This window comes from Elephas maximus, chromosome 17 (genome assembly GCF_024166365.1).
Source record: "Elephas maximus indicus isolate mEleMax1 chromosome 17, mEleMax1 primary haplotype, whole genome shotgun sequence".
In the NCBI taxonomy this organism is placed as follows: domain Eukaryota; kingdom Metazoa; phylum Chordata; class Mammalia; order Proboscidea; family Elephantidae; genus Elephas; species Elephas maximus.
Genome location: NC_064835.1, coordinates 65,406,743 through 65,431,596, shown reverse-complemented (window position 1 = coordinate 65,431,596; position 24,854 = coordinate 65,406,743). Strand labels below are relative to the sequence as shown.

The window sequence follows — 24,854 nt, the reverse complement described above, 5'->3', positions numbered from 1 at the left end:
CACCCCTGGACAGCCCACTCCATTCCTGTCTGCCAGCCCAAGTACGTACCTCCCCAAGGTCTGACTCAAGCCACGCTATCTGTGTAGCCCTCCCTGACACCCAGAAATGATCTTGCCTGTCTCTAAACCTGTTGTTAGGTGCCATCAAGTCAGTTCCAACTCACAGCAACTCTGTATACAACAGAACGAAACACTGCCCAGTTCTGCACTGTCCGCACAATCATTGTCATATTTGAGGCCACTGTTGCAGCCACTGTGTCAATTCATCTCATTGAGAGTCTTCCTCTTTTCTGATGATTCTCTACCAAGCATGATGCCCTTCTCCAGGGACTGAGCCCTCCTAATAACATGTCCAAAGCACATGAGACGAAGTATTGCCGTCCTCACTTCTGAGGGGCATTTCGGCTATACTTCTCTAAACCTAGTATCCATGTACTCATTTTATGTTTGCATGTGCCATTTGTCTTTTTTTTTTTTTAAGAACCCATTCACCATCCAAGTAGACCATTCAGGGCAGAAACTTTGTCTTTTACTCCTCTGGACAACTATCACACAACTCAGCAACAATGTGCTCAAGCCATGTTTATTGCTACTGCTGAGTAGAGGGTCCTGACTTTCCCCAAGTAAGACAGATGAAGATTAAACAGAGGATGCCCTTGCTTCACATCCGCAGCTGTGCTCTTCTGTGCTGATTCTTTGGGGTGAGTATGTAAGGATGGAATATGGGCCTTACCTATTTCAAGGAGCAAGGCTGCCTTCCTCCCCGGGCCTGATGAACCCAGCCCGCTAATATCTCAGGGGCAAGCACACAGTCGCTGGATCCAGTCCCACAGCTTAGGGAGGCCCTCTTTTTGCAACAGGAGAGATACAAAGGAGAGCCTACAAACAGGATTTGCCAACTAGTTGACCTTTGGTTCTGGCGAATCCTGTTTCTAGGCATTTTGTGAAAATGCAGACTCCCAGTCTCACCCCCGCCACAGAGTTTGAAGCAGAAGATGGGCCAATGAATATATATTTTTAGCAAGCTCTAGCTTGTTAAAGGCCCGGAAGGTGTACTGGCCACACACTGGGAAGATGGGGCTAGAATAATATGTCTCCTCCCATCTTCACCTCCCCAAGGATTGTGAGAGCACCACTGATAGCAAAGCAAAGCAGAGCTTCTAATAAATACGGGCAGTAAACTCTTAGCAACTCCCACCCACTCACCATGGTTGGGACATAAAAATTCCCCTGAGCACCCAAATATACTTTTCAAGTGTGGTAGCTTTATCCAAATATGGCCCCAATGAGCCATGCCTCCAGGAATTCATAGGCTTGTGTAATCCCCTCCCATAATGAATCTGGACCAGCTCTGTGGCTCACTGTAACCAACAGAATGTAGAGGAAGTGCCACTGCACAAGCCTCAGGGCCAAGACAAGATGGCCTGGGAACTTTCACCTTTACAGTTTGGGGAGCTCTGAGCCACGTATAAAGTCCTGCTATCTTGATGGAAACACATGTGGAGAGGCCACATGGCAAGGTTCTGTGCTACGAATTGAATTGTGTCCCCCCAAAATATGTTGCCAACTTGGCCATGATTTCCAGTATTGTGTGACTGTCCACCATTTTGTTATCTAATGTAATTTTCCCATGTGTTGTAAATCCTACCTCTATAATGTTAATGAGGCAGGATTAAAGGCAGTTATGTTAATGAGGCAGGACTCAATCCACAAGGTTAGATTTTTGTCTTGAGTCAATCTCTTTTGACACATAAAAGAGAGAAGTGAGCAGAGAGACTGGGGACCTCATACACCAAGAAAGCAGTGCCAGAAGCATAGTGTGTCCTTTGGATCCGGGGTCCCTGTGCTGAGAAGCTCCTCAGCTGTGGAAAATTGATGATAAGGACCTTCTTCCAGAAAGCCTTTCCCTGGAGCTGGCACCCTGAATTCAGACTTCTAGCCTCCTAGACTGTGAGAAAATAAATTTCTCTTTGCTAAAGCCATCCCCTTGTGATATTTCTGTTATAGCAGCACTAGGTGACTAAGATACCCCACACACAAGGGGACAGAGAGGACCAGCCATCCCAGTGTACTAGCTCCCCTTCCCAAGGTGCCGGACATGTGAATGCACCATCTTGAAAGTTCTAGTCTGGTCAAGCTCCCACTGACCACAGACCCAGCTATCAAGCAGAACAGAACTTTCCAGTTAAGCCCAGTTCAATCCAGTCAACCCACAGAAGAACTAATTTACATTAAACTAGTTTTTATTATGCACCATGATTTAATTTCCTATTGCTGCATTAAAAAAAAAAAACCAAAGCTTAGAACAACAATCAGTATATTGTCTCTTATGATTCTGAGAACATGGTACATAATAAGAACTAATTTTATCCAAACACATTACGGAGTACTTTTACATTCATAAGCTCATATTATCCTGACAACAATGCTGTGAGTTAAGAAGTGCAAGGATTCATGTTATTCCCTCATTCTGCATATTTTTAAGTGAGATGGTTAAATTAGTAAGTGGCAGAGCTGCTCTACTGATGTTGAATACAGGGCTATTTCCTCACAGGCTTAGACAGTGCCCCTGTGGGGCTCACTGGGGAATGGAGTCAGCAGGAACCAGTCAGGAACAATTCAAAGAGAAGGAGATGACAGGGATGACCAGATGTGAAGAGGATTTGAAAGACTCTTTCACAGAGGCTGAGGAGGTAGGAGTTAGGGAGACAGACAAGGAATGACATTGAGGTGACTCAGCACAAGAGGATTTGAGAGCACAGCAGCTAGGTACTAGAAAGTATAGAGGCTGCCTGGAGGGTCAGCCCTGTCTGCCCTTAGGAGCTGGGCCAGCCACAGACCACAAGGCCAAGGTCACCCAGCCCTACTTCACACCAGTCACCCCATGCAGCCACAGCTCCTGCCGTTGTCTTGCAGGGTCTGCTCCAAGGAGGACCAAGGTCCCCTCTCTGTCTTCATTGCAGAAAGTGTCTTCAGGGAAGACCTTAACTTTTCTAATAACTCAACTACAGTGTCGTCCCCCCCCCCGCCCAGCGGTGGAGATTTGGACCAGAGAGAACCAGGAATCCTTCCACAGTGGATATGACATCAGATGATAGGTAAGCAGTTATCTTGCCCATTGCACACCTTCCTCCTGCCCTCTGTCGTGCTGAGCAGTACAAGTCACTCCAAGGAGCTTCCAGGGGCTGAAATGGAATTGCCATCCCTAGTCCCACCTACCATCAGCCTCCTCCTCAGCCCTAGATTTCCTTCCTGCAACTGCACATGCCCTGAGGGATGATGAAGATAGAGTCAGGCCAGACCATCCACTCATCCCTAGAAGGCAGTTGGTCCCCAAGAGACTTCAGGCTCTGGCCCACAGCCCTAGAAGAGGTCATAGACTCCTTAGAAGTACCCACACATTAGAAATAGAGATGGAGGTGTGCTTCTGAGGGTCATAAGCCCTCTATCTCACAGAGTGCCCGGGAGCTGGCCCCACTGCCACTCACTGTGGGGACTTGTTGCTTCTGGGTGTGCATGTGGCTGTGTGTGTTTGTGCATGTGCGTGTGTGTGTGCGTGCTGTACGTGTGCACACCCATGTCCCTCAGAGGGAAGCCTCATCCATGCATAGCACATATGGGACTGGTGGTGAATCTTACAGCCAGGAAACCTCCCAAAGGCAGGGTTGTAAGTTGCAAAAGAAAAAAAAAAAATGGGAGAAATATATTTCTTTTGAAAAAGTCCTCCCTCCCCCATTGCAAGGGTTGGAGTGAGTTAGTAAACAGCCTCTCTATACTTACTACAGAGACAAGTATTCGGAATCGGAGGAAACTCCTTTGATGAAGGCACAAATGGGAAGAGAAAGGAAGATGTTGTGGAGACAAGTTGACAACACCAGGATGATACACAATGAGCACACACACAATCGGGAACATGTACTTGGGGATCTGGCCTCAAGCAGATGGGTTTCCTCTGACAACGCTGGGCCTGCACTCAAGGCAGCACTTGGTTTACGGAGGGACTCAGGGGCTGGAGAGTCTACCAGAGTCCACATATGTGGTCATGCTTCCCAGGAGAAGATTGCAAGAGGCCACTGAGGGACTGCTGTCTTCATGGCAGTAGGGCAGTTCCTGGAGGGCCCAGGGGCAGAGTGTTCCTACTCGGGAATGACTCCAGGACCGTATTAAAGACAGTTTTATGATCTAGGTGGTTATGAACTATAATAGGATCATTATCCACCAAATGATTGTTATTAATCATAATGATAATTAGATCTTACATTTAAATCATGTTTTTATTCATTCAAAGTAAGCTCTCATCTACAGCTTCCCTTATACACATAACAACCTTTAAAAAAGGAACATACGAGTAGCCCCATTTAACAGATGAGGAAACTGAGCCACAGAGAGGTTAAATGATTTGCTGAAGTTAGCAGCTGAGTTGGGCCTAGAATTCAGCTCTCTAAACTAGTATCTCTCTAGCGCAATGCTTCTCAGCTCGGGCTGCACGTTAGATTCTGCTGGAGAGGTCATGAAACTTCAGGCTGCACACTGCCCCTTCCCCCTTCCCCTGCCCCACTCAGACCATCTAACTCAGAACCACTGAGGGCGGGACTCAAGCATCAATAGTTGGTGATTCCAATGTGCAGCCAAGGTCCAGAATAGCATCAGCCACACCTGGAAGCTTGTTGCAAATGCAGAATCTCAGGTCCCACCCAGAGCTGCTGAGTCAGAGTCTGAATTTTAACAAGATGCTCCAGGTGATTCCTATGCACACTGAAGTCTGAGAACGGGGGTAGTGCCTCCAGGAAGGCTCATCAGCCAGCCTGATCTAAGTTAGAGGTGAGGGGGCTGTGGGTTAATCGTCAACTTACTCATCATTGCTTAGCCTGGCCTTAACGTTTAAGCTTGTGAATCAAACAAGCTTAAATTTGGTAACCCCTATTTCAGGCTCCCCTGAAACAGCACAGGGGAAAGTTTTTCAGGTCAGGGACAATGCCTGCTTAAAGTATTGTGTGGGTACTTGCCCTGCTTTCCCCGAAGGCACCTTTCTTGGCCTGTGGATGCACTTCCCTCCCAGCCTGTCTGCCTAGCTGACTCACCGTCCAAAGTCTTGGATGGAGACACCATGGGACTTTTCGTCTCTGACTTTGATGGACTCTTCACAGGAGAAGTAGGTGCAGACTTCACAGGCGACTCTGGCCCTTCTGTGGCAATTTCTTTCTCTCCTGAAAATACAGAAAACCATCTCAGGGTAGAGGTCAACTAGAGGACATATGGGCAGACAGAGAGAGAGAGAGTGCACATTAAAAAAAAAAAAATGCTTTTTTCTACTTAGTCATTATTTCTCCTGGCTAATAATGAACTTTCCAGCTGTAGGGTAATTCTATTCGGCTCTATGGATCCCCTCCTAATGGAGTTCGTTTCGCTCCTCCCCGAAGCATGCTAGGGATGAGCTCAGGATGGACTCGGGCTAAGGTACAAGGCCAGGAGTGGTATGAGTAGGCTGGTGGCTAAGGCCAAGGAATACCTTAGCAACAAGAAGAAAAACATCTGGGCCTGGATGTGAAGTCCTTGGAAGCACTGGCTGCTCAAGGACTTGGGAGAAAAAACAATAAGCCTTAGCCGCAGCTGGAATGGTATATAAGCTTGTGTCCCTTGCTAAAGGGTTGCAGAGTGCTAAACCAGTACAGCTGCCACCCTGGGTTGTCCTGTAAATAAGCTCCCCTAATAAACCATATGTCATGATCGTTGCTTCCAGAGTCTTTCTTTGGTCTCTCGGAGACATGGCCAACCTTGGGCCCAGGTACCTCTGGTTGTTACATAACAGCAGCTAAAATTAGCTGTGCATAGTTTTAGCTGTTCTAGAGTCTGCTCTTGACTCGTGGAAATCCCATGCAAAGTGGAACAAAACGTCGCCTGGTCCTGTGCCACCCCATGATTTGTTGCAGATCGGACTGTTGTGATCCATAGTGTTTTCATTGCCTGAGTCCCTCAGTGGTGCAAATAGTTAAGCACTCGGCTACTAACCAAAAGAGGGCAGGCAAGTGAGGATTGAAAATGAAAGCAAGAAAAGGCTAGGTAGAGCCACCAAGGCCCTCCCCAGGTAGGAAGGAATGTATCTAGGGCCTCTGGCAAGGTGTGGCTGCCAAGGGAAATTGAATGTAAGGAGGCTATTCCCCAGGAATCTCTTTAAAAAGTTTTAATTACCAATATTATGACACTATTTTCCTCAGGTTTCAAGGTGTGGCCCAGGGAATGGTTCTGGAAGACTGTGGAATCAGTTGCAAAAGTCCTAGACTGACCCACCAAGGCTTAACAGCCACACACCCAAGAATACAGAATTCCGAGTGTATTCCACCTGCACTGCTGGGCGGAAAGGGCTCTAGGTTCCTCTACCTCCACCCCTACCCCACTAGAAATCACTAGCCTCTTCTAAAAGACAAGGCTGTGCTTAAACCAAGTTGCAAGGAGTAAAGGAGGGAAAGGGTGGGGAAGAAGAGAAAGCCTGTGGTCTAAAGAGAAAAACAGGTTTGAAATCACTTTTGAGAAGAGTCCAACTGGGAGGGCCAGTTGCACAATGGAGTAAACAAGACCTTTTAAATGGAAAGAGGCTAGGATGGGTAGGGTTCAAAGTTGGCAGCCCAGGATGTCCTATTAATATAACCAAACAAAAGGATTCTCCCCACTCAAAGGTAGCATGGTATAAAATAAGACAAAGAACTAAAGCCAGGTAGATCTGTCGTATCAATAAATATAAATGGATAAACTCAGTTGTTAAAAGAAAAAGACTCTGTTATTAAAGATCATGTGTTACTCAGCCCTACGACACATGGCTAGAATAGAAGGCGTGACATGTATTTACATTTAGTAGACTTAGCAACAAACAACAAACACACACCTTGATTAGCAAAGGGGGTTATTTTTTAACCTGGCTGCTAAACCACTACATTCCAATAGTTTGATGAACTAACGACACAGTTCCTTAGCAAAAACAGGGAGAAAGTGTTGCTGGAGTGTTTGGCATATGGGACCTATCTCTTTTGCAAGCAGAGCTGGTTAGAGTCAAGAACCAGTGTCCAGTGAGCAGGCGGGACCTATCCCGCTGAGGCCAGACTGCTGGGTACTTTCAAGAGGGCAATGGGGCGGGCCCCTCATGATCTCTTCATTTCCTTTAAAGCTATTGGCATCTCCACTTCTGGAAAATGGCAGCAACACACATTACCGCCACATTACACAATACCTTCAACTCTAAGTTAGAGAGAAGGTCCATCCATCCAACTCTATTTACAAGCACCTTCTGCTCCATGGGCTGGACCCGTCCTGGGCTCCCTTCCCTGCATACATTCTCTCCTCTGCTTTTGTTCAGGCCTCTCCTCTTGCCCTGATAACTCCTCCCATTCCTTTCAACCCAGCTGATTTTTAAGGGACCAACTCCAGTCTCATCCTCCCCATGCTCTCACCCCTCTTGCCAAACCACCTACCCTGGCCCACCAGAACCTCTCCCTTTCCTGAGTTACCTGAGCTCTTAGTCATCCACTGGCTTATATGTGTATCTCCCAGCACCCTAACAAGAGTTTAGGCTCCTTGAAGGCAGGCACTGTGTCTTCCTTACCTTCGTATTCTCCACAGATGTTGAACAAATGTACAAGAATTGCAATAGATGCGGTGTTCCTTGAGTATGTACCACATTTATAGTTCCAGCCCTGTTTGAACTTCGCAGTTTTACGACCTACAGTGAATGGTGGATGTACCGGGCATTCTAGGAAAACCCAGGATGCCTAGAGTGTTCTGTATACTGTGAAACAAAACACTGGTGAAAGCTGAGTTGAAAAGCAAGATCGAACTTTTTTTTTTTAAGAACAGTGGGTCAGGCATGAGTTTGAGTGTGTGGCCTAAGAGTGAAAGCAGGATCTCAACCCTAGCGAAGACAGTGAGTGGCCAGCAGAAGTTCCAGTTTAGAGGAAAGCATGCTGACCATAACTGAGAGACATGGTGCTAATACTGCCTCTCTGCCGCACTGTGTGGCCACATTATGTTCTCGGGGCCTCGTTTTCTGTACGGCTTTGTTTAACTTTTCTAAATGTGCGAACATGTATTGTCCTGTTTTATTTTCAGGACACGCCTACCATGTAGCTATTGATTGGAAGGGTGAGTGTGTGATTTATTGTCTACTTTTGGGATACTTCTGTCTCATTTTATAGGACACTTTTGAGACTGAAAGGGGCACTATGAATAATTACATTCAGGCAACAGGCAAAAACTGAAACCATCCTGGCAAATAAGACCGATGAAACACCTTAGGTGCTGACAACTAAGAACACTGAGGCTCAGAGAGGCTGTCCCCTCAGGCCACCCAGGAAGATGGTGGCCACATCAGTATCTGCTGCCTTCCTCTGCTCCCTCTCTGGGTGCTCCTTCCCTCCCCTCTCTATCCTGGGAGAATCCTGAAGGAATGGTGCCCCCCGCCCCAGGTTATTTACCATCAAGCTCTAGTTTCTTCCTCTCCACCTCTTTCTTGTACTCCTCCAGCTCCTGGTCAGTGAGTTGGCTGAAGGGGTTGGGCATCATCTCCTCTGAATCGTCTTTGGTATCCACATCGCCCTTGGACATCAGCTGGCTCTCTGTAGACTGAAAGTTAACCACAGAGTGCATGTCGCTCTCGGAAGGCCATGGGCGGAGCCCAGGCCCAGCTTCCTTTCAGACTCACGTGGCTGCCAGTGGTCTTGCTAGGACAGCACGGCATGCAGCTCCTTGGAAATAGCTCAGGGCCTTGGGGTAGGGGTTGTTCACTCCTCCCCACAGCTACCTCACCCCCAGATTCTTTGCAACTGCCTATAAACGCAAGGGTCCACCCTCTGCCCCTGAAATAAAACCAAAAGATGCTCCCAAGCAGAAGGAAGACACACCTTTATTGCAATCCCTTCTATGGACATTGCTAAGCCATCAATCACTACGCAAATACAGTCGGTGGTCCAAAGTCATCAGCCAAAGGCCAGCAAGCATAGCATTGGCTAAAGCAAGCTTCATGCCAGCCACACCCCACCATTGCCCCTGCCCACCCCCCAACAGCAGTGCAGGCCACAACACACGGCATTAAATCATAAGTAAAACAAACAGCGGAGTCAGTGGGAACTGTCAGTCCTGTTTCACACACGGTCATGGATGACAAGAAGGCAAAGGTCCTGAACTGGGAATCTCCAACCTGCCTGTGCTGCAGGTCCCTGAGGGAACATCAGCAATATGACTTTTTCGCCATCTTTGCGGAAAGGTAGGTATGGGCAGCTGATGAGCTAGACCTTTTATAAGCTTTAAGGGATTGTTTTCTCCCTCTAGTCCGAGACAGAGATGAAAATTCAGATTCCAGAGCCCTTTTGCCTAATTTAGTATCCTCATCTTAGCCTTTCAGAAGCCACTGTTCTGAGGCTGAGGGACGGCAAATGGATCCCAAGGAGAGGTGAGCCTCCCTCTCCCTGAAGTCTGAGCATCAGGCCTCCACCGTGCCCTCCAGGCCTCCTTGCCCTGTCTGCCAGGCCTTCTGATGAGGGGTCCACGGATTCCTTCCAAAAGGGTGGCAGCAGCTTATCTTAATGAATCAGCTGCATAGAGGGAGAATTCAAGACCAGGATCCCAAGAAGAGGGACTCCAAAGAGGGCACTTGGTCTAAACAGTAGAGTTTTTAACATGTTTGCTCATTGTGCTGAACTCTTATCTCCTATTTCTACCCCTAACCCTGTTGCTTAGTCAGTGTGTTCACCATCTTGGTGGAGATGAAGTGGGGTGGAGGTGGGTGCAGTGATAGAATTTTCACACTTCTCCTGCTTATGGGCACCCACCTTGTGGGCTGCAGCCTGATCTCAACCTGCTCTGCAAAGAGAAACATTTCCCTGTATTTTTTTCCTTTTTACTGCTAAGGAAAATACTATGCCTGTTGCCAGTGAGTAGCAATAATTATTTCAAACACAAGCTAGGGTTCTGATTTCCACCCCTTTTGCTAAGCACCAGACCAACACTGTTCTATTCCAAGCATGAAAACAATGACTTCCTACTTTCTAATTCTATGTGGGTTTGTCTTTTTTTTTTTTTTTTTTTGTCTTGGCAACGGCCCCTTCCTATCCTGTTGGAGCATGGGCCCTTATGTGTATGCCTGTCTCTGTGACTGCATGGGCATCTTCCCAGAACTATGACTTGATGCCATTTCCACACACAGAGGTCAGAAACACGCAGGGCGGGGCAAGCCAGGAGCACCTGGGAGCCAGCAGCCACAAGTCCTGTGATTCTCCACTTTGCAGAATACCAATATCAGGCAAAGTGGAGTTCCGTGGTGGAAGGGGGCATGGAAGCCAGCATCATTCCATGGGCTGGCTGGGCTATTGCTCCCTTGCCTAGTGCCCAAAGGGGGCAATTAGACATTGTCCTTGGTCCTCACAATACCCCTGTCAGGTGGACCTCTGTTTTGCAGCAAGAACACAGGGGAAAATAGGCACGAGGACTCAGGGGTCCTGCTGCCCAGCTCCTGCCACTGCAGACCCAGAAGGCAAGCATGTGTCCCCTCCAGACAGGGGTGGCGTCTGCTGTACCGGGCTCCGGCTCTTCTCAGCGATGACACTTGCTAGGAGCTGGGACTGAGGCCCCGCTGACTTCACGTCCTGCCGATTTTGTTCTCGAATCTGTGCAGAGAGGGTAAGGGGAGAGTGAGCTGGTTGTTCAGTGTCAGAGTGTGGAGCTGGGAGCGGGGTGTTCCCGGGGCATGGTACTGTCCACTGCGCTAATGACTGTGGCTGAGAAAGGCCATCCAACACGTGGAAGCCTGTCTCCACTATTTCGGACACAATAAGTCTACTCTAAGATGTCTCCGTGTCTGTTTCAGAGTGAATGAGAAGTTTATATAAACATCAGACTTTCATGAACTCTGAGAAGGTAATTAATTGTAAGAGGTAAAGAGTGAAGCTAGGCAGATTAGATGCCTGAGGGAGTGGCTCTCAAATTTTAATATGCCTTTTTTAAGAAGCCCCAAATAATTCGTTTAAAAAAAGATTACTGGGGCCACCCCATGTTTACTGAATCTGAATCTCTGGAGGGCATGGCCCAGGAATCTGCATTTTAAACAAGCGCTGTAAGAGGTCCTTGGACCACACACTGAAGCACTGTTCTGTGAGCTTTGGGGCCTATTGGCAGTGATTTGCTGCAACTTAAGTTTTTAAAGTAACATTAGAAATATAAGTGAGTGAACTGTAAGGCAAAAGTCCCGAAATAAATATAAAGGACTTTGGCAATCTTAAAAATAAGCCAAAAGGAAAACAGCACCAAATTAATAAAAATTCAATGTGTAGACAAGTTTTCAGTTGATTCTGATTCACAGCGACCCAATAGGGTTTCCGAGGCTGTAAATGTCTACAGAAGCACACAGCCATATCTTTCTCCTATGGAGCCACTGTTGGTTTCAAACTGCTGACCTTTCAGTTAGCAGTTGATCACTTTAAGCACTGCACCACCAGGGCTTCTTGGGCAGGTCTTAAGGACACATCTAATGTGTAAAGCAATCACCCCTATAAGTAAGAGGATTATATAGGACTACATAAGCACAGTGCTTGGAACAGGATTAAAAAATGGTGGTTTACTTCCCACATGAGGTATCTGGGATGTTGGTAAGTCAGGCAAATCCTGGAAACTGAGCTCATGTTTGCAGGACGTGAGCCACCCCCTGTGATAGAAGGGACGGTGAGGTGAGCAGGCCCACTCACCTTGTTCCGCATGTCCAGCACTTCTTGGGGGTCGGTATAGAGAGGCACAAATTGGTTTGGGTTTTCGATCCGTATGGGCATGCCACTGCTGGATTTCTCCACCTCATCAGCCTTCATCCACTGAACAAACACAATGTCAGCTGGGTAAGGAACTGGAGCAAGGCCCACATATTCCCTCAGTGGTCACCCTATGAGCCCTGGACCCACCGGCAGACGTGGAAGGTCAGAAGCCTACACAGAGATGTTCTCTCCTCTTGGGCCTCTTTGATGTCTGATTTCCAGAGCAGAAATGGGCAACAAGTAACTTAATCTGCCAGAGAAGGTCCTCAGGCCAATCAATGGTCAGCCATGAAGAACACCAGAGAACAGGGATCAGACCTTGGTAACCAGCTTTGACAGACAGGCAACCTCTTGTGCTTCAGTAGTAGATAACTCATTGGTTTGAGCCTGCAGGGCTTCATTTTTTATGAAGAGCTATTCTATTGGTTTCCAGCTAACCAGCTGCTATTGAGTCGATTCTGACCCGCGGCAATCTCATGTGTGTCAGAGTAGAACTATGCTCCATAGGATTTTCAAGGGCTGATTTTTTGGAAGTAGATCACCAGGTCTTTCTTTCAGACTCCTCTGGGTGGATTCAAACCTCCAACCTTTCGGTTAGCAACCAAGCACATTAACCATTTGCACCACACAGTCAAGCACATTAACCATTTGAACTACACAAGAACTCCAGCTGTCAGTCACTTTTATGTAAATAAAAACTTGTATTGAGAATCAGGGCACATGTAAGACAGAGAGAGGGAGAAGGGGTGGATAGGAGGGAAGGAAGTAAAGAGATAGAGACAGGAGAGAGGGACGGAAGAAGGGAGGACAAGGGAGAAAGAGAGAGGGAGGTAGGGAGGCAGAAAAATATAACTTAACAGAAATGAATATCCTGCCCAATTCCTACGTTTACATGAGATGTGCTATCCAAATGCTCAACTGCAGCCATTGAATTTCCCAGAAGCCCTCTCTGAATGTGGAAGCAAGAAGCAGAAACTAACTGCTCCTGGGTTTTGTACTGCTGGGAGAGACCTGGTCCAGCCCTCCTCTGGAGAAATCTCCTCAGACCCAAAAGCTCATAGCAGAGGTTCAAGAAATAGGTGGCCAAAGGCTCAGTAGGCATGAGCAGCTGCTCCCAGATAACCAACAGATAGCTCTAAGAGGAAACCGTACTAACCCAGAGTCAGGCAAGATTTGCTCTGTTCTTTTAAAGCTGCTTAACGCCACAAAATGTAGCCTAAGTCTCCCTCTCCACCCCATCTGTCCTGGACTTTCCCAGCAGGAGCCTCCCGGTCCCCTCTCCTTACTGTAGTCTTGGGCCGAGGGCTGCCCATGCTCCTCTGGACCTCGTCAGCCACGTTGACCCGCAGGTAGGTGTTGGGGGTGTTGAGCCAGCGGGTCTTCTCCTTCTGCTGTTTCTGGGCATGCTGTCGTAGGGCAGGCACTGGGGTGCCGTCCTCCTCAAACACAAAGGCTGTGACTGTGGCGGGGATCTCCACCTCGCTTTTGTGTTTGGTCTTCTCTTGAACAAAGGGGTGACGGTATGTGTAGCCTGTTCTGTAACCCTAAAAAGGACAAGAATAATGCCCCTGATAGTGGGGGAAATGGTTTGACGTGTGCACACACAGCACACACACATCGCTCCCTTCCATTTAAATGATTCAATTTAAACTGGAATCTCCCGAATACAACCTAGGCCTCATAGCTCCTCTGGTATATTTCAGAATTATTCCCTCCCCTTGGTCTCCGTTATGGATTGAATTGTGGACCCCAAAATATGTGTTGAATTTCTGACCTTCTACCTGTGGATGTGATCCTGTTTGGAAACACACAATCTTAGGGTAGATCCTAAACCTTATCCTTTCTGAGTTATAAAAAAGGGCAGAATTGCCACAGAGACACACACACAGGGGGAAGACAGATGATATGTGAGGACCATCTACAAGCCAAGGAACACCTGGGGCTACCGATAAGGAAAGGATCAACAGGGTTGAGACCCTGATTTGGACTTTTAGCCTCCAAAAGTGTCAGAAATTAAATTTCTGTTCTTTAAAGTCACCCACGTGTGATATTTCTGTTAGGGTAACACTAGGGAACTAACACAGTCCCCCAATCCCTCCCTTCCTCCATGTCCATCACAAGTCCTCCTAGCAGGGCTAAGGAAGCCCCTGGAACCTCAAAAGCCAGCAAGACAGAGCCCCTAACCCAAACAGAGGTCCACCGCCTCATCTGGCTCAGTGGCTCTCAGGTTGGGCTGCACATTAGAATCACCTGGGAGGCTTTAAAAACTATGATTCCAGGGTCCCACCCCAGACGTGGGGATTAAAAGGTGTGGCCTGGGCTACAGCGTTTTTTAAAGCTTCCCAGCTTATTCTAATGGTCACCCCCTCCCTTCCTCACCTCCCAAGCTTCTTAACTATCTTCCTTTTGTAACCCCAAAATCTGACTCAAGAACATGCCTGTCTCCAGAGAGGCAGTGATGGCTCAGTGACAGCATGTGTGCAGGAAGCTTGGCAGCAGCTGGAGTACACTTTGTTCTGCTTGTCTTCTTCACCATTTATTTATTTTTTTAATTAAAATAGCATTAAGGAATTTTTTTCTGATTATAAAGAAAATACAGACTTATGTAGAAAAATTAAGCAATACTGAAAAGCATAAAGAAAAAAGTGAGTTTTATGCAAAATCTCACCTCCAGAGACAACCATTAAAAATCCTTCCAGTCACCTCTCTAGGCATAAATATATGTGTACATGTATGCAAATATATACACAAGTGTACGTAAGTGGTACCCTACTACATAAGCTGCTTTTCCAGCTCTTCATTGTGTTTTGGAGATTTTTTTTCCATGTTATTGAACCTATAAACACACGTTGTTGTTAACAGCCATCAAATTGACTCCAACTCAAGGCAACCTTACGTATAACAAAATCAAATGTTGCCCAGTCCTGTGCCATCTTCATGGTTGTTGGTATGTTTGAATCCGTATAAACATATAAACCAAAAACCCATTGCTGTTGAGTCAATTCCAACTCATAGCGGCCTTATAGGACAGAGTAGAACTGCCCCCATAGAGTGTCCAAGGAGCGCCTGGTGGATTCGAACTGCTGACCCTTTGGTTAGCAGCTGTAGCCCTTAACCACTACACCACCAGGGTTTCCATATAAACATATAAAAAAACATATAGCAGCCTTTAAACAGCATAGTGTTCCAATGAATGGATATATCATAGTTTATCTAATCAATATCCTACCAATGGACACTTCGTTAATATTATAAATCAACCGGAAATGAGTATATTTACACGTTTTTCTTTAGCTGATTGAATCAGCCTCTCCTTGGGATAAATTCCTAGAGTTAAAATTACTGGCTCAAAGGGTATACACTATAAGTTTTTATATATTTATCGCATCCATCTTCTCAAAATGTTGAGCTCATTTACATTTCTACAAATGGTGTCTGAGCTCCCTGTTCCCTTTCCCCTGTACCATATCGAATACTGTCCAGCTTTTTAAAAAATATATATTTTGCAACTGGGTGGATTAAAAGTAAAATTGTCTATTTATTTTTCTCTTTTTTTTTGATTATTAGTAAAATTGGATATTTTAAATTCTATTTAATGGCCACCTGAATCTCCTCCTTTATAAATGGTTTATGTTCATTGTCTTTCTATTGAGATGTTCATCTTTTTTCACACTGATTTGTGGTATCTCTTTGTATATTAAGGATATTAATCTTTTGACTGTCACAGATGTTGCAAATATTTTCCTCCCATACATTGCCTGTTAACCTTGTTTACGGGGGGGGGGGGAGGGGGCGGAAAGAGTGGTTTATAGAAATGTAAATTTTGAACTTTTCAACGTAATCATATTTGTCAGTATTTGTCACCATGATTGCACACTTTCCTGCCATGCTTGACAAGGTCTTCCCCCACACAAAATTATCAAAAGTATTAACTTATGTTTTTTAATACCTATATGACTTCACTTTTATGTTTAAACTTTTGAGAAATCAAGAATGTATCTCATTGAAAGGAATGAGGTGGCAATCCAGCTTAGTTTTATTTCCCAAATGGCTAATAGTCTATGTCATATGCTAAATTCTCATATATTCTTGAAACTATTTCTGGATTCTCTAAGCTGGTCCAATGATCTGCCTGTCCATTCTTCACTAGTGCTATACTGTTTAATGACTAAAGCTTTATACCACTTCACCTTGTAGTGGAACAAGTATCCCTAATTACTCTTCTACAGGATTTTCGAGCCATTCTGAATTTCTCCTGGAAGAATATTTTGTTAAGTCCTTATTCTCATCCTCATTTTTGAGGGAATTACATTGAGTTTATTTATAGATTAACCGGGGGAGAGGGGAAAGAAACCTCTTTACCTATTGGGACTTTCTAACCAAGAATAAGTTATAGCTTTTCACTGGTTTCAGGTTATCTCTGCTGTCCCTTGGTAAATTCTACACTTTTCTTTATATGGTTCTGCTAATTTATTATTTTTCCTTATTTGCAAATGGGATTATTTCCTCCCACTACTATATTTTCTAAGTGGGTTATGTTAAGATACAAGAAAGCTAGTGATTTCCACATGTATTTTAATAATCAGCTACCTTACCATTTCTAATATTTATTAGATTTCTAATATTTTAATATTTCTAATATAATTCAGTTGATTTTTTTGGACTTTATGGATATGTAACCATATTATCCGTAAAGAGCGTAATTTCTTCTTTTTTTTTCAGTATTTAGTTTTTTAAAAAAAATGTTGTCAAGTTGACACTGACTCACAGTGACGCCATATGTGTCACAGTATAACTGGCCTCCACAGGATTTCCAATGGCTGATTTTGGAATGAGATCACCAGGTCTTTCTTCTAATATTTATGCCCCTATTCTTACCCCAGACTGTACCAGGTTGAATTCCAAGAATAATAATTGTGCCGAGAGCAGGAATCATGGTTTTGCTTCAGAGATTAATGGAAATACTTCCAGAGTTTCATCATGATACTGGCTCTTGTTTGGAAAAAAAAGTCATTTTAATCATGTTAAATAGGTATTCTTCTGTTCTATTTAACAGCAGTTATTTTTATAATTTGATGATGAATTTATATCAAGTACCTTTTGGTATTCATTAAGATGATCAAAAGGTTTTTATCCTTTGGCTTGTTAATATTGTGAAATATATTTAAAAGATTTATAATATTGAGCCATTCTTGAATACCAGAAATGAACCTTCATTTGATTACTGTGTTTTATTATTCTAACATTTTGCCAGATACTATTTGCTAGTTTTCATGCAACATTCAAAATTGGTTGGTCTAAAAGTGTTATAATTGTTGAGGTTGGTATTCTTCTCTAAAACAGTTTAAATAGCATAGGAATTGTCTGTTTCTTAAAGGTTTCAAAGAATTTCTACAAGAAACCATTGATCCTGGTGCTTTATTTAGACACTGAGTACTCAGCACACAAATGTTAATGAGTTGTATTTTCACCGTGGATTGTATCCTTCATCATTATAAAATGACCCTCGTGGTCACCTTGTTAATAAGGGGGAGATGGTTTAGAGGAACTGGAGACAGGGAGAAAATTATTGTAATGATTTAGACACAGTAAAAAGGGCCCAAGGCGGTAGCCATGAGGATGGGGAAAACATTCATAAGATACAAAAAACGTTACAAAGGTAGGTTTCATCTTTCACTTTTCTGAGTATTCTAAAGTCATAGTCTCTTTCTGCAATTAGCTCTTCATTGTGTATGCTTTCCTCCTTTTCCCAAATTGTCTCCTGTTTATATCTCATATCATCAACTAAACTGTTAGCCTCTAGAAGAAGGAAGAATGTCTTCAAATTCTCTTATATCTGTTAAAGGACTAGAGTATTCCTAACACATACCAATTAACTGCTTACATGACTGATTGATGCATTACTTATTACAATAGACTATCATTACCATGGATATACAGGGATAAGGAAATTAGTGGTATTATGTGTTTTTCTGTGTTAAAGTCATGATATTAGGAAGCAAGGTTGAACAAACTACAGAAGGGGAGTGAACTAAATCACAATATAAGAGATGCTCTTTGTTTCTGATATTTACTCAATTCTACCTCTAATACCTGCCAATATCTCCTTACCCCTTCTCCTAGCACTCTGAGGTATGATGACATCCACAGCTCTAAGAAAAAGGGGCAAAGGCCATCATTTAAGAAAACTTAACTACTATTAGAATGACCACAAATTCTAAATCAAATTGCCAATCAATGAGGCTTCAACATCTTAACTCATGTCCACCTACATAAAGCCTCCTACTGACTGGCTCTAGGGGGCTAAGCCTCAACAGACTGGTCTGGAAGGACAATGGCAGGAGACTCACCAGGTTGTCCAGCATCCTCATGAGGGCCTCAAACTCATGCTCCCCCAGCCGGCTCTTCTGCATAGGCCCGAAGGTACTCCCTGCCCACTGCACAGAGCCCACCTCGTGGGGCCGGTGCTTCTCCTGCTCCAGAAGGATGAGGTTCTCCACTCCCCCGGCACTGGACAGTGCAGACACCTGTGGCAAAGAGAGAGGGCCCTCAGGTCGTGTGTGTGCACGAGTGCATGCATGTGTGTGTCAGGAGAGTGGGGAGTCAGGGAGAAGAACTTAGAACCAAAAACATCTAAAACTGAGCCACATTTGCTCTTTCCTCCTACAGGAGAAATAACCCCCCATTTGCTGGGCAGGCACCATTAACATGGAAAGAGGTATTAGTAGCTTATTTCCTGATATAGAACTATAATGAAAAAGCTAATGAGTGCTAAATCTTAAGAACAACACAATACAGAGGCCTGTAGACCAAATTTTCATAAAAAGACCAGGCTTGATGGTTTGACTGAGACTAGAAGGACCCCAGAGGTCTTGATCCCCAGACCTTCTGTTAGCTCAAGACTGGAACTATTCCCAAAGCCAACTCTTCAGTCAGTGATTGGACTGGACTATAAGACAGAAAATGATACTGGTGAGGAGTGAGCTTCTTGGCTCAAGTAGACACAGGAGACTATGTGGGCAGCTCCTGTCTAGAAGGGAGATGAGAAGGCAGAGGGGGATATGAGCTGATTGAATGGACATGGGAAATACAAGGTGGATAGGAGGAGCAGGGTGTCTCATTATGGGGAGAGCAGCTAGGAATACGTAGCAAGGTATATACAAATTTTTGTATGAGAGACTGACTTGATTTGTAAACTTCACTTAAAACACAATTAAAAAAAAAATGAATACAGAGGCCTGAAAAGTCACCTGTAATACAGACTAACTTCTAGTTGTAATTATTTCTGGGAAGTGAAGGAGGAGGAAATCAGAATGGGCTCCAAAGGGAACTTCGACTCTTATCTATTTCTTTTAAAAGAAAAAGATCTAAAGCAAAAAGGCTGTTAGTATTTGTGAAATCAAAGTAGTGGGTGTCTATTATACTGTTTCTTGCATTTTTCTGTGTGTTTGAAAAATTTTCCATAGCCAGAAATAGGCTGACTTCTAAGCCAGTGCATTTGAACATGGCCTGACAAGATGAAGGAACAGGCCTAGAGAAGAGCACAACCCTTCACAGTGGGAATCGTCAGTCCAGGACACCCAGAATGAGGAGGTGGGTGACAATGTTGATAGTGCACACCCAGGCCCTGTGCAGGGGCTACACTGCTTTCCCCAACGGACTTGGAGGGTCTGCCCCATTGTCAAGATTCCATGGGGAAGAGAGGATGCAGGCGGTTGCAGACAATAAACTTGAAATCTTAGGGCAAGAGATGTATGTATATATCAGGTGATTTTAGAATGATACTACAAACATTCATCGATCTAATCAATTCCCTTGGTTTCTAATTCCATGCTCATCTAATGGTACATTCTATTTACTCCCACATATCTATACTCAGATATTATTGGCCATGATTTGGCTTCCTGGATAGGTCCCCCTACAGAAAGAGAGGGCGGTTTTTAAGTATACTCCCGGTAGTGATTCAGGAGTTTTGCACTCTACATTAGTGCATTAGCATTCTAATGAATATTTGATTTCCCATGTAAGCCTGCTTATTAACTGGGAACTGCTCTGATTGTATAAAGTTTCGATGTTCCAGTTTTTTGGGGTAGTTGTTTTTTTACTGAAAACTAAAGGATCCAATTTAGCTTGTTGACAAAAGCAGGTTTATGAATTCATGAGGTTTATGAAATCTCAAGGATGTGGGATGGATCCTGAAGTGTGTTAAATTCATCAGGGTAACAAATGCCTCCTACGAGACTTCTTGAGGTCAGCCAGGCAACCTTCCCCAGGTGTACCTATCACTCTGTGAAGAGGAGGAGGCAAGAACACTCACTTTCCACACCCTTTTCATCCAAGACACATGTCCAATGGAAGGTTCCATTTTTAGCTTATAAAGATGACTCCACACCCCAGCAAAGATAATCCTGTGTGACTGAAGCTTTGAATTGGGATAGGCCTTTGTTTTTGTTGTTCTTGAGTGCCTTCAAGTTGATTCTGACTCATAGCGACCCTATATGATAATGCAGAACTGCCCCAAAAGGTTCCTAGGCTGAAATTCTTACAGCAGCAGCTCACCAGGTCTTTTCTCTGCAGAGTGGCTGGTGGGTTCCAACCACCGACCTTTCAGTTAGCAGCCAAGTGCTTAACTATTGTGCCAACCAGGAGTCCTTAAATAGGCCTTAAAAAAATTAAAACCAAACACATTGCTGTTGAGCCAACGCCAACTCATAGCAACCCTATACGACAGAGTAGAGCTGCTCTACAGGGTTTTCAAGAAGCAGCTGGTGGATTCCAACTGCTGACCTTTTGGTTAGCAGCCGTAGCTCTTAAACACTGTGCCACCAGGGCTCCAAATAGGCCTTAGAAGTTATTCATTCCATCCTCCCACCCAAAGTAAGAATTCTTATTTATTTATTTTTTTTATACCTAGAAGGTGGTCAACTCCATGCTTAGGGAGGCAGCCTATTCCACTCTTGTCCAATGTCAGAAGGGCTACTTAAGTTGAAATCTACCTCTTCATTACCTTCACTCAATGGCCCTAGTTCTGTCCTCTGCTGTCATATATTTTTTTTAATTCTGAAGTCCCTCACACTCAGCACTGAGGTTGAACATGTGGGAATACGGCTTCAAAGGTAGTGAATCCCAGCTGGCTGGTCAACTGCCTAGCTCATGTGGGATCCCTACTAGGCCAATGAGGGGCTTCACCCTCTGGTCATACTCTTCTGGAACCCTGACATTCTATCTTGAAGTGCCAACTCCCTGAAGGCACGGCCTGGCTTATAGGCACAGGTTCCATACCAGACTGCTCCGGAGAGGCAGCACAATGTAGTGTTTAAGGGCACAGACTCTGGAGCCAGGCAGGCTCCCTGGGTTTGAATCCTGGCTCTGCCACTTACTCGCTATGTGACTTTGGGCAGCTATTTACCCTCTCTGTGCCTCAGTTTCCTCATCTGTAAAATGAAAGAAAGAATAGTACTTACCTCATGAGGATTATTTAAGGTAATATTTGTAAAGCACTTAGGATAGTCTCTGGTGTATAGGGAGTACCATATAAGTGTTTTTGATAAATATATTCTGAGGTTTGAACCATGAAAGGCAGAGAAGCAATGTCCCATGGGACCAGTCACTAATGGAGAAGGAGAGAGGGAGAGAACTGCCCACATCCTTGCAAGGGCTGCCTCCTCCCACCTCCCTCTTCTTCCATCAGTTTCCATGGTGATGGGTAGCAGATGGAGAATTACCCAAGCTTCTTCCCATTCGCCTGCAAGTAGAGCAAGAAGCTGCCTCTCTCAGCGATGGCCTAGTTTCCCAGAACCCCAAACTGATGAGGAGCAAAGAGAACACTGTCCCCTAGAGAACTGAATACTCTCTTAGCTTTGAAACACTAAAATGACCGTGGCCACGTTTGCTTGTTTGCCAAGGTCAGTCACCAAGGGAGAAAATAAGGTCCATGGTGGGAACGACAGAGCTTCCGTGCTGGCCATTCCCAAAAAAAATGGCTCTGGAAGGAGCTACAATCTAGATAGCACCTGCAGGTTGCTGGTTCTTGGATCTTACATGCCTTAATCCACCCGTGACTCCGGGCTAATCTTTCCTGTCTACCTTCTACATCTACTTGCCTTATTCCTCTCTCTAGAAGCCTCCCTGTCCCACCCACTGGGAAAAAGCCACTGGAGCCTGTCTGGAGGTTATCTGCCCCCATTTCCTGTTGCACTTTAATAAGGTCACATCAAACCAGTCCTAAAAAGAAAGTGACAGCGGGCAGGGCAAAGAGAAGCAGGCAGGAGGGCTGGCAGGGACAGGGGCTGGCAGGGACAGCGGCTGTCAGCTCTGCTCTCCAATCATACCCTAGTTGCTAGATGGCCATTCTGCCTTTGGTTAAATTGCATAGTGGCCATATCTGAGGGTCTGGAGCCTGGGAGAGGCATACTTCACTGTGGGTGGGACACATGGGCATCTTTCTCCAGTCACGTTTAGGGCTGGGCTGTCTTCGCAAAAGGATGAGATTTTTTTCATGAGCTAAATTTCTTATTCTAGCCTCATCTGGAGAAGGAAAATGGGGAACTCTTAAAGAGTTCAAAAGTGGGGAAGGGGAAATGGGCATGTCAGAGGCTCAGCCAGGTTCTCACATCGGGCAGTAACTGGAGCTCAGGGCCAGTATCATTGGCTGGTGTGCTGGGGGTGGAGGGTAACATTAGAAAGATGCTGCCCCCGTCCTGTGTTTACCTTGTCCACATCTTCAGTTCTGACTACTGCTACTTCCGGGGCAAATTTCACACCACTTCCTCTAAAGACTATTGAGAAGGCACCACTTGTGTAACTTCCACTAGCGATGCTTCTGGGCCAATCCCATTCTTCCCCAAGTGACTCCCCAGAGAAAGAACAGGTGTTCCTCCTCAGTGTGCTGCTCTGCTCAGACCAGCCAGCAGAGGGCAGACAGGACACGGAGCGGCCCTTGCAGAGCTGACTCATGTTGGAGCAGCCGGCCTCACCTGTCTATTGAGTCCTAAAAATACCATTGGCAATATCCCTCCTTGTCTGAAAAGCCTGTCCTCACAACAACCCTACAGGTCCCAAATATACAAATGAGGAAACAAAGGCTCACAGAAGGCAAGTCCTTTGCCCAAAGGCACGCAGTCCAGAGCTGGAAGTGATGAAACCCAGGTCTGCTTGGTTAACACGTCTTTCCAGAGTTGTGCAAAGCCTCATGCTCACCCCTGATCCACTTGCCAAATTTAAAAGAGCATGAGCTTGGCCTCTTCAGCACCACCTTGTTACCAGGTAAAGTATAGGATTTGTCTGTTTTCCCATTGCTTCTCCACCAAACTCCTCTAGGTGGTCCCATTATCACTAAAACTCCCCACTCACCCTGTCCCTTACCCATTAGGGGAAATTCATGATAGGCTCCCTGGATATCCCCTTAGGGTTGCCCCTGGCTGCTCAGGCCTGCCATGGCAACAAGTCACCTTGGCTTGTTCTCTACTTCTCTTTATAGACTTGACCATACTCCTGGCCTTTGCATCCCCCTGACTGTAAAAAACAAAAAACAATTACCTATACAATGTCTATTGAGCATACTAGGTACAGCAGGTACACCCCCACATAACATATGAGCATGGTAAGAGCTTTTAGATACCCTATTACAGCTTCCCCATTGATGGGCCCAAGCAGCTGTCCCATCCTGGGCATTGACTCCCAAGGGTTGGATGCTGGTTGTCACACAATGGTGGTATTTTTTTTTTAAGCCACGGAACTGATTGTAAGTGTGAAACTTTAGAAGGTAAAGTGGTACCAAAGCAAAGAACTAGGGCAAGTGCTTTTAGATGGCAAGGCTCAACCAAACCTGTTACTGTTGAGTCAATTCCAACTCACGGTGACCCTACAGGACAGAGTAGAATGGCCCCGTAGGGTTTCCAAGGAGCGGATGGTGGATTCAAACTGCTAACCTTTTCGTTAGCAGCCAAGCTCTTAACCACTGAGCCACCAGGGCTCCAGCAAGGCTCAAAGGACTCCCTGAATCACAGCCAACAGAGCTACTGTGTTGGCCCATACGCCCATCAGAACCAACGCCTGGGCCCACTTTCCAGAGGAACTTGCTCACCTGTATCTCACATGCAGCCTGCAGGTGGAAGATCTTATAAAACGCCTCCTCTACGGTGTCGCCTAGAGCAACCACTCCGTGGTTTCTTAGCACCAGGATCTGTAAAGGAGTAAACAGCCAATTAAAGCCTCAAGCTTTCCACACTTTAGTTATGAGGGAGAGGGAGATTTTCAATTTTATTTAGATCAATTTCCATCCAATCACAGACCTCCCCCCCAACACCTTGTTCATTTTCCCTATGTAAATACCCCAATGCTACCCACACGTTAACCCAAAGCATCCACCCTAAGAAACTGAAGATGCCTTTTAAAACTGAGACTAAATAGATGGGTAGATTTCTTTGAGGAATGCCTGGATCTTTTGGCCTTGAAGCACTTTCCAAATGCCGTTGAGTTGATTCTGCCTCATAGCAACCCCATGTGCATCAGACTAGAACTGGGCTCCACAGGGTTTTCAATGGCTGGTTTTTCAGAAGGAGATTGCTAGGCCTTTCTTCTGAGGTGCCCCTACATGGATTTAAACCTCCAACTTTTCAGTTAGCAGCCAAACATGCTAACCATTTGCACCACCCAAAGACTCCTTGGAAGGCTTAGAAGTCTGAAAACCTGGTGTTCACGTTAACATGAATGAAATTATTTGATCCAATACAAGGGTCCAACCTCCAAAGCAACCTCTTGCCCCCTATGACTTAGTCTACTTGGGGTCAAAAACCAAGAGGGTGGGTCTCCAAGAGGTGGCTCTGCAGAAACAGGTGAAGGACCCGAGAGCCTGATGGTGAGTCCCGTCATTCTCTGAACCGTGGACCTCTGGGCTGTAAAAGATGTGGGGTTGAACTCAATGAGGCCCCCGCCATCCCTGACAAAGAAATTATAAGAAAGAGGTCATAGTGACCGTCTAATCTGACTCACTGATTTCACGGATGAGGAAACAGAAGCCCAAAGAAACAGAAGGTCTCCCAGCGAAGGAGGGGCAGAATCTGAACCAGA

The 24,854-nt window shown here is 45.3% G+C and overlaps 1 protein-coding gene across 4 annotated transcripts in view; it reads right to left on the bottom strand.

Moving 5' to 3' along the window:
- Positions 1-24,854, bottom strand: part of ADD2 (adducin 2) — a 138,043-nt gene that overhangs the window by 6,719 nt on the left and 106,470 nt on the right. For 3 of the 4 annotated variants that reach the window (XM_049857026.1, XM_049857027.1, XM_049857028.1), the window contains exons 9-15: positions 23,869-23,967; positions 18,134-18,310; positions 13,070-13,327; positions 11,724-11,843; positions 10,560-10,649; positions 8,463-8,610; positions 5,082-5,207 (exon numbers count right to left, since the gene is read on the bottom strand). In XM_049857026.1, the coding sequence (XP_049712983.1) occupies positions 5,082-5,207; positions 8,463-8,610; positions 10,560-10,649; positions 11,724-11,843; positions 13,070-13,327; positions 18,134-18,310; positions 23,869-23,967 (1,018 nt within the window). Of the gene's footprint in view, positions 1-4,674; positions 5,208-8,462; positions 8,611-10,559; positions 10,650-11,723; positions 11,844-13,069; positions 13,328-18,133; positions 18,311-23,868; positions 23,968-24,854 lie in introns of those variants that run through there. The other variant, XM_049857029.1, reaches the window with a different exon arrangement.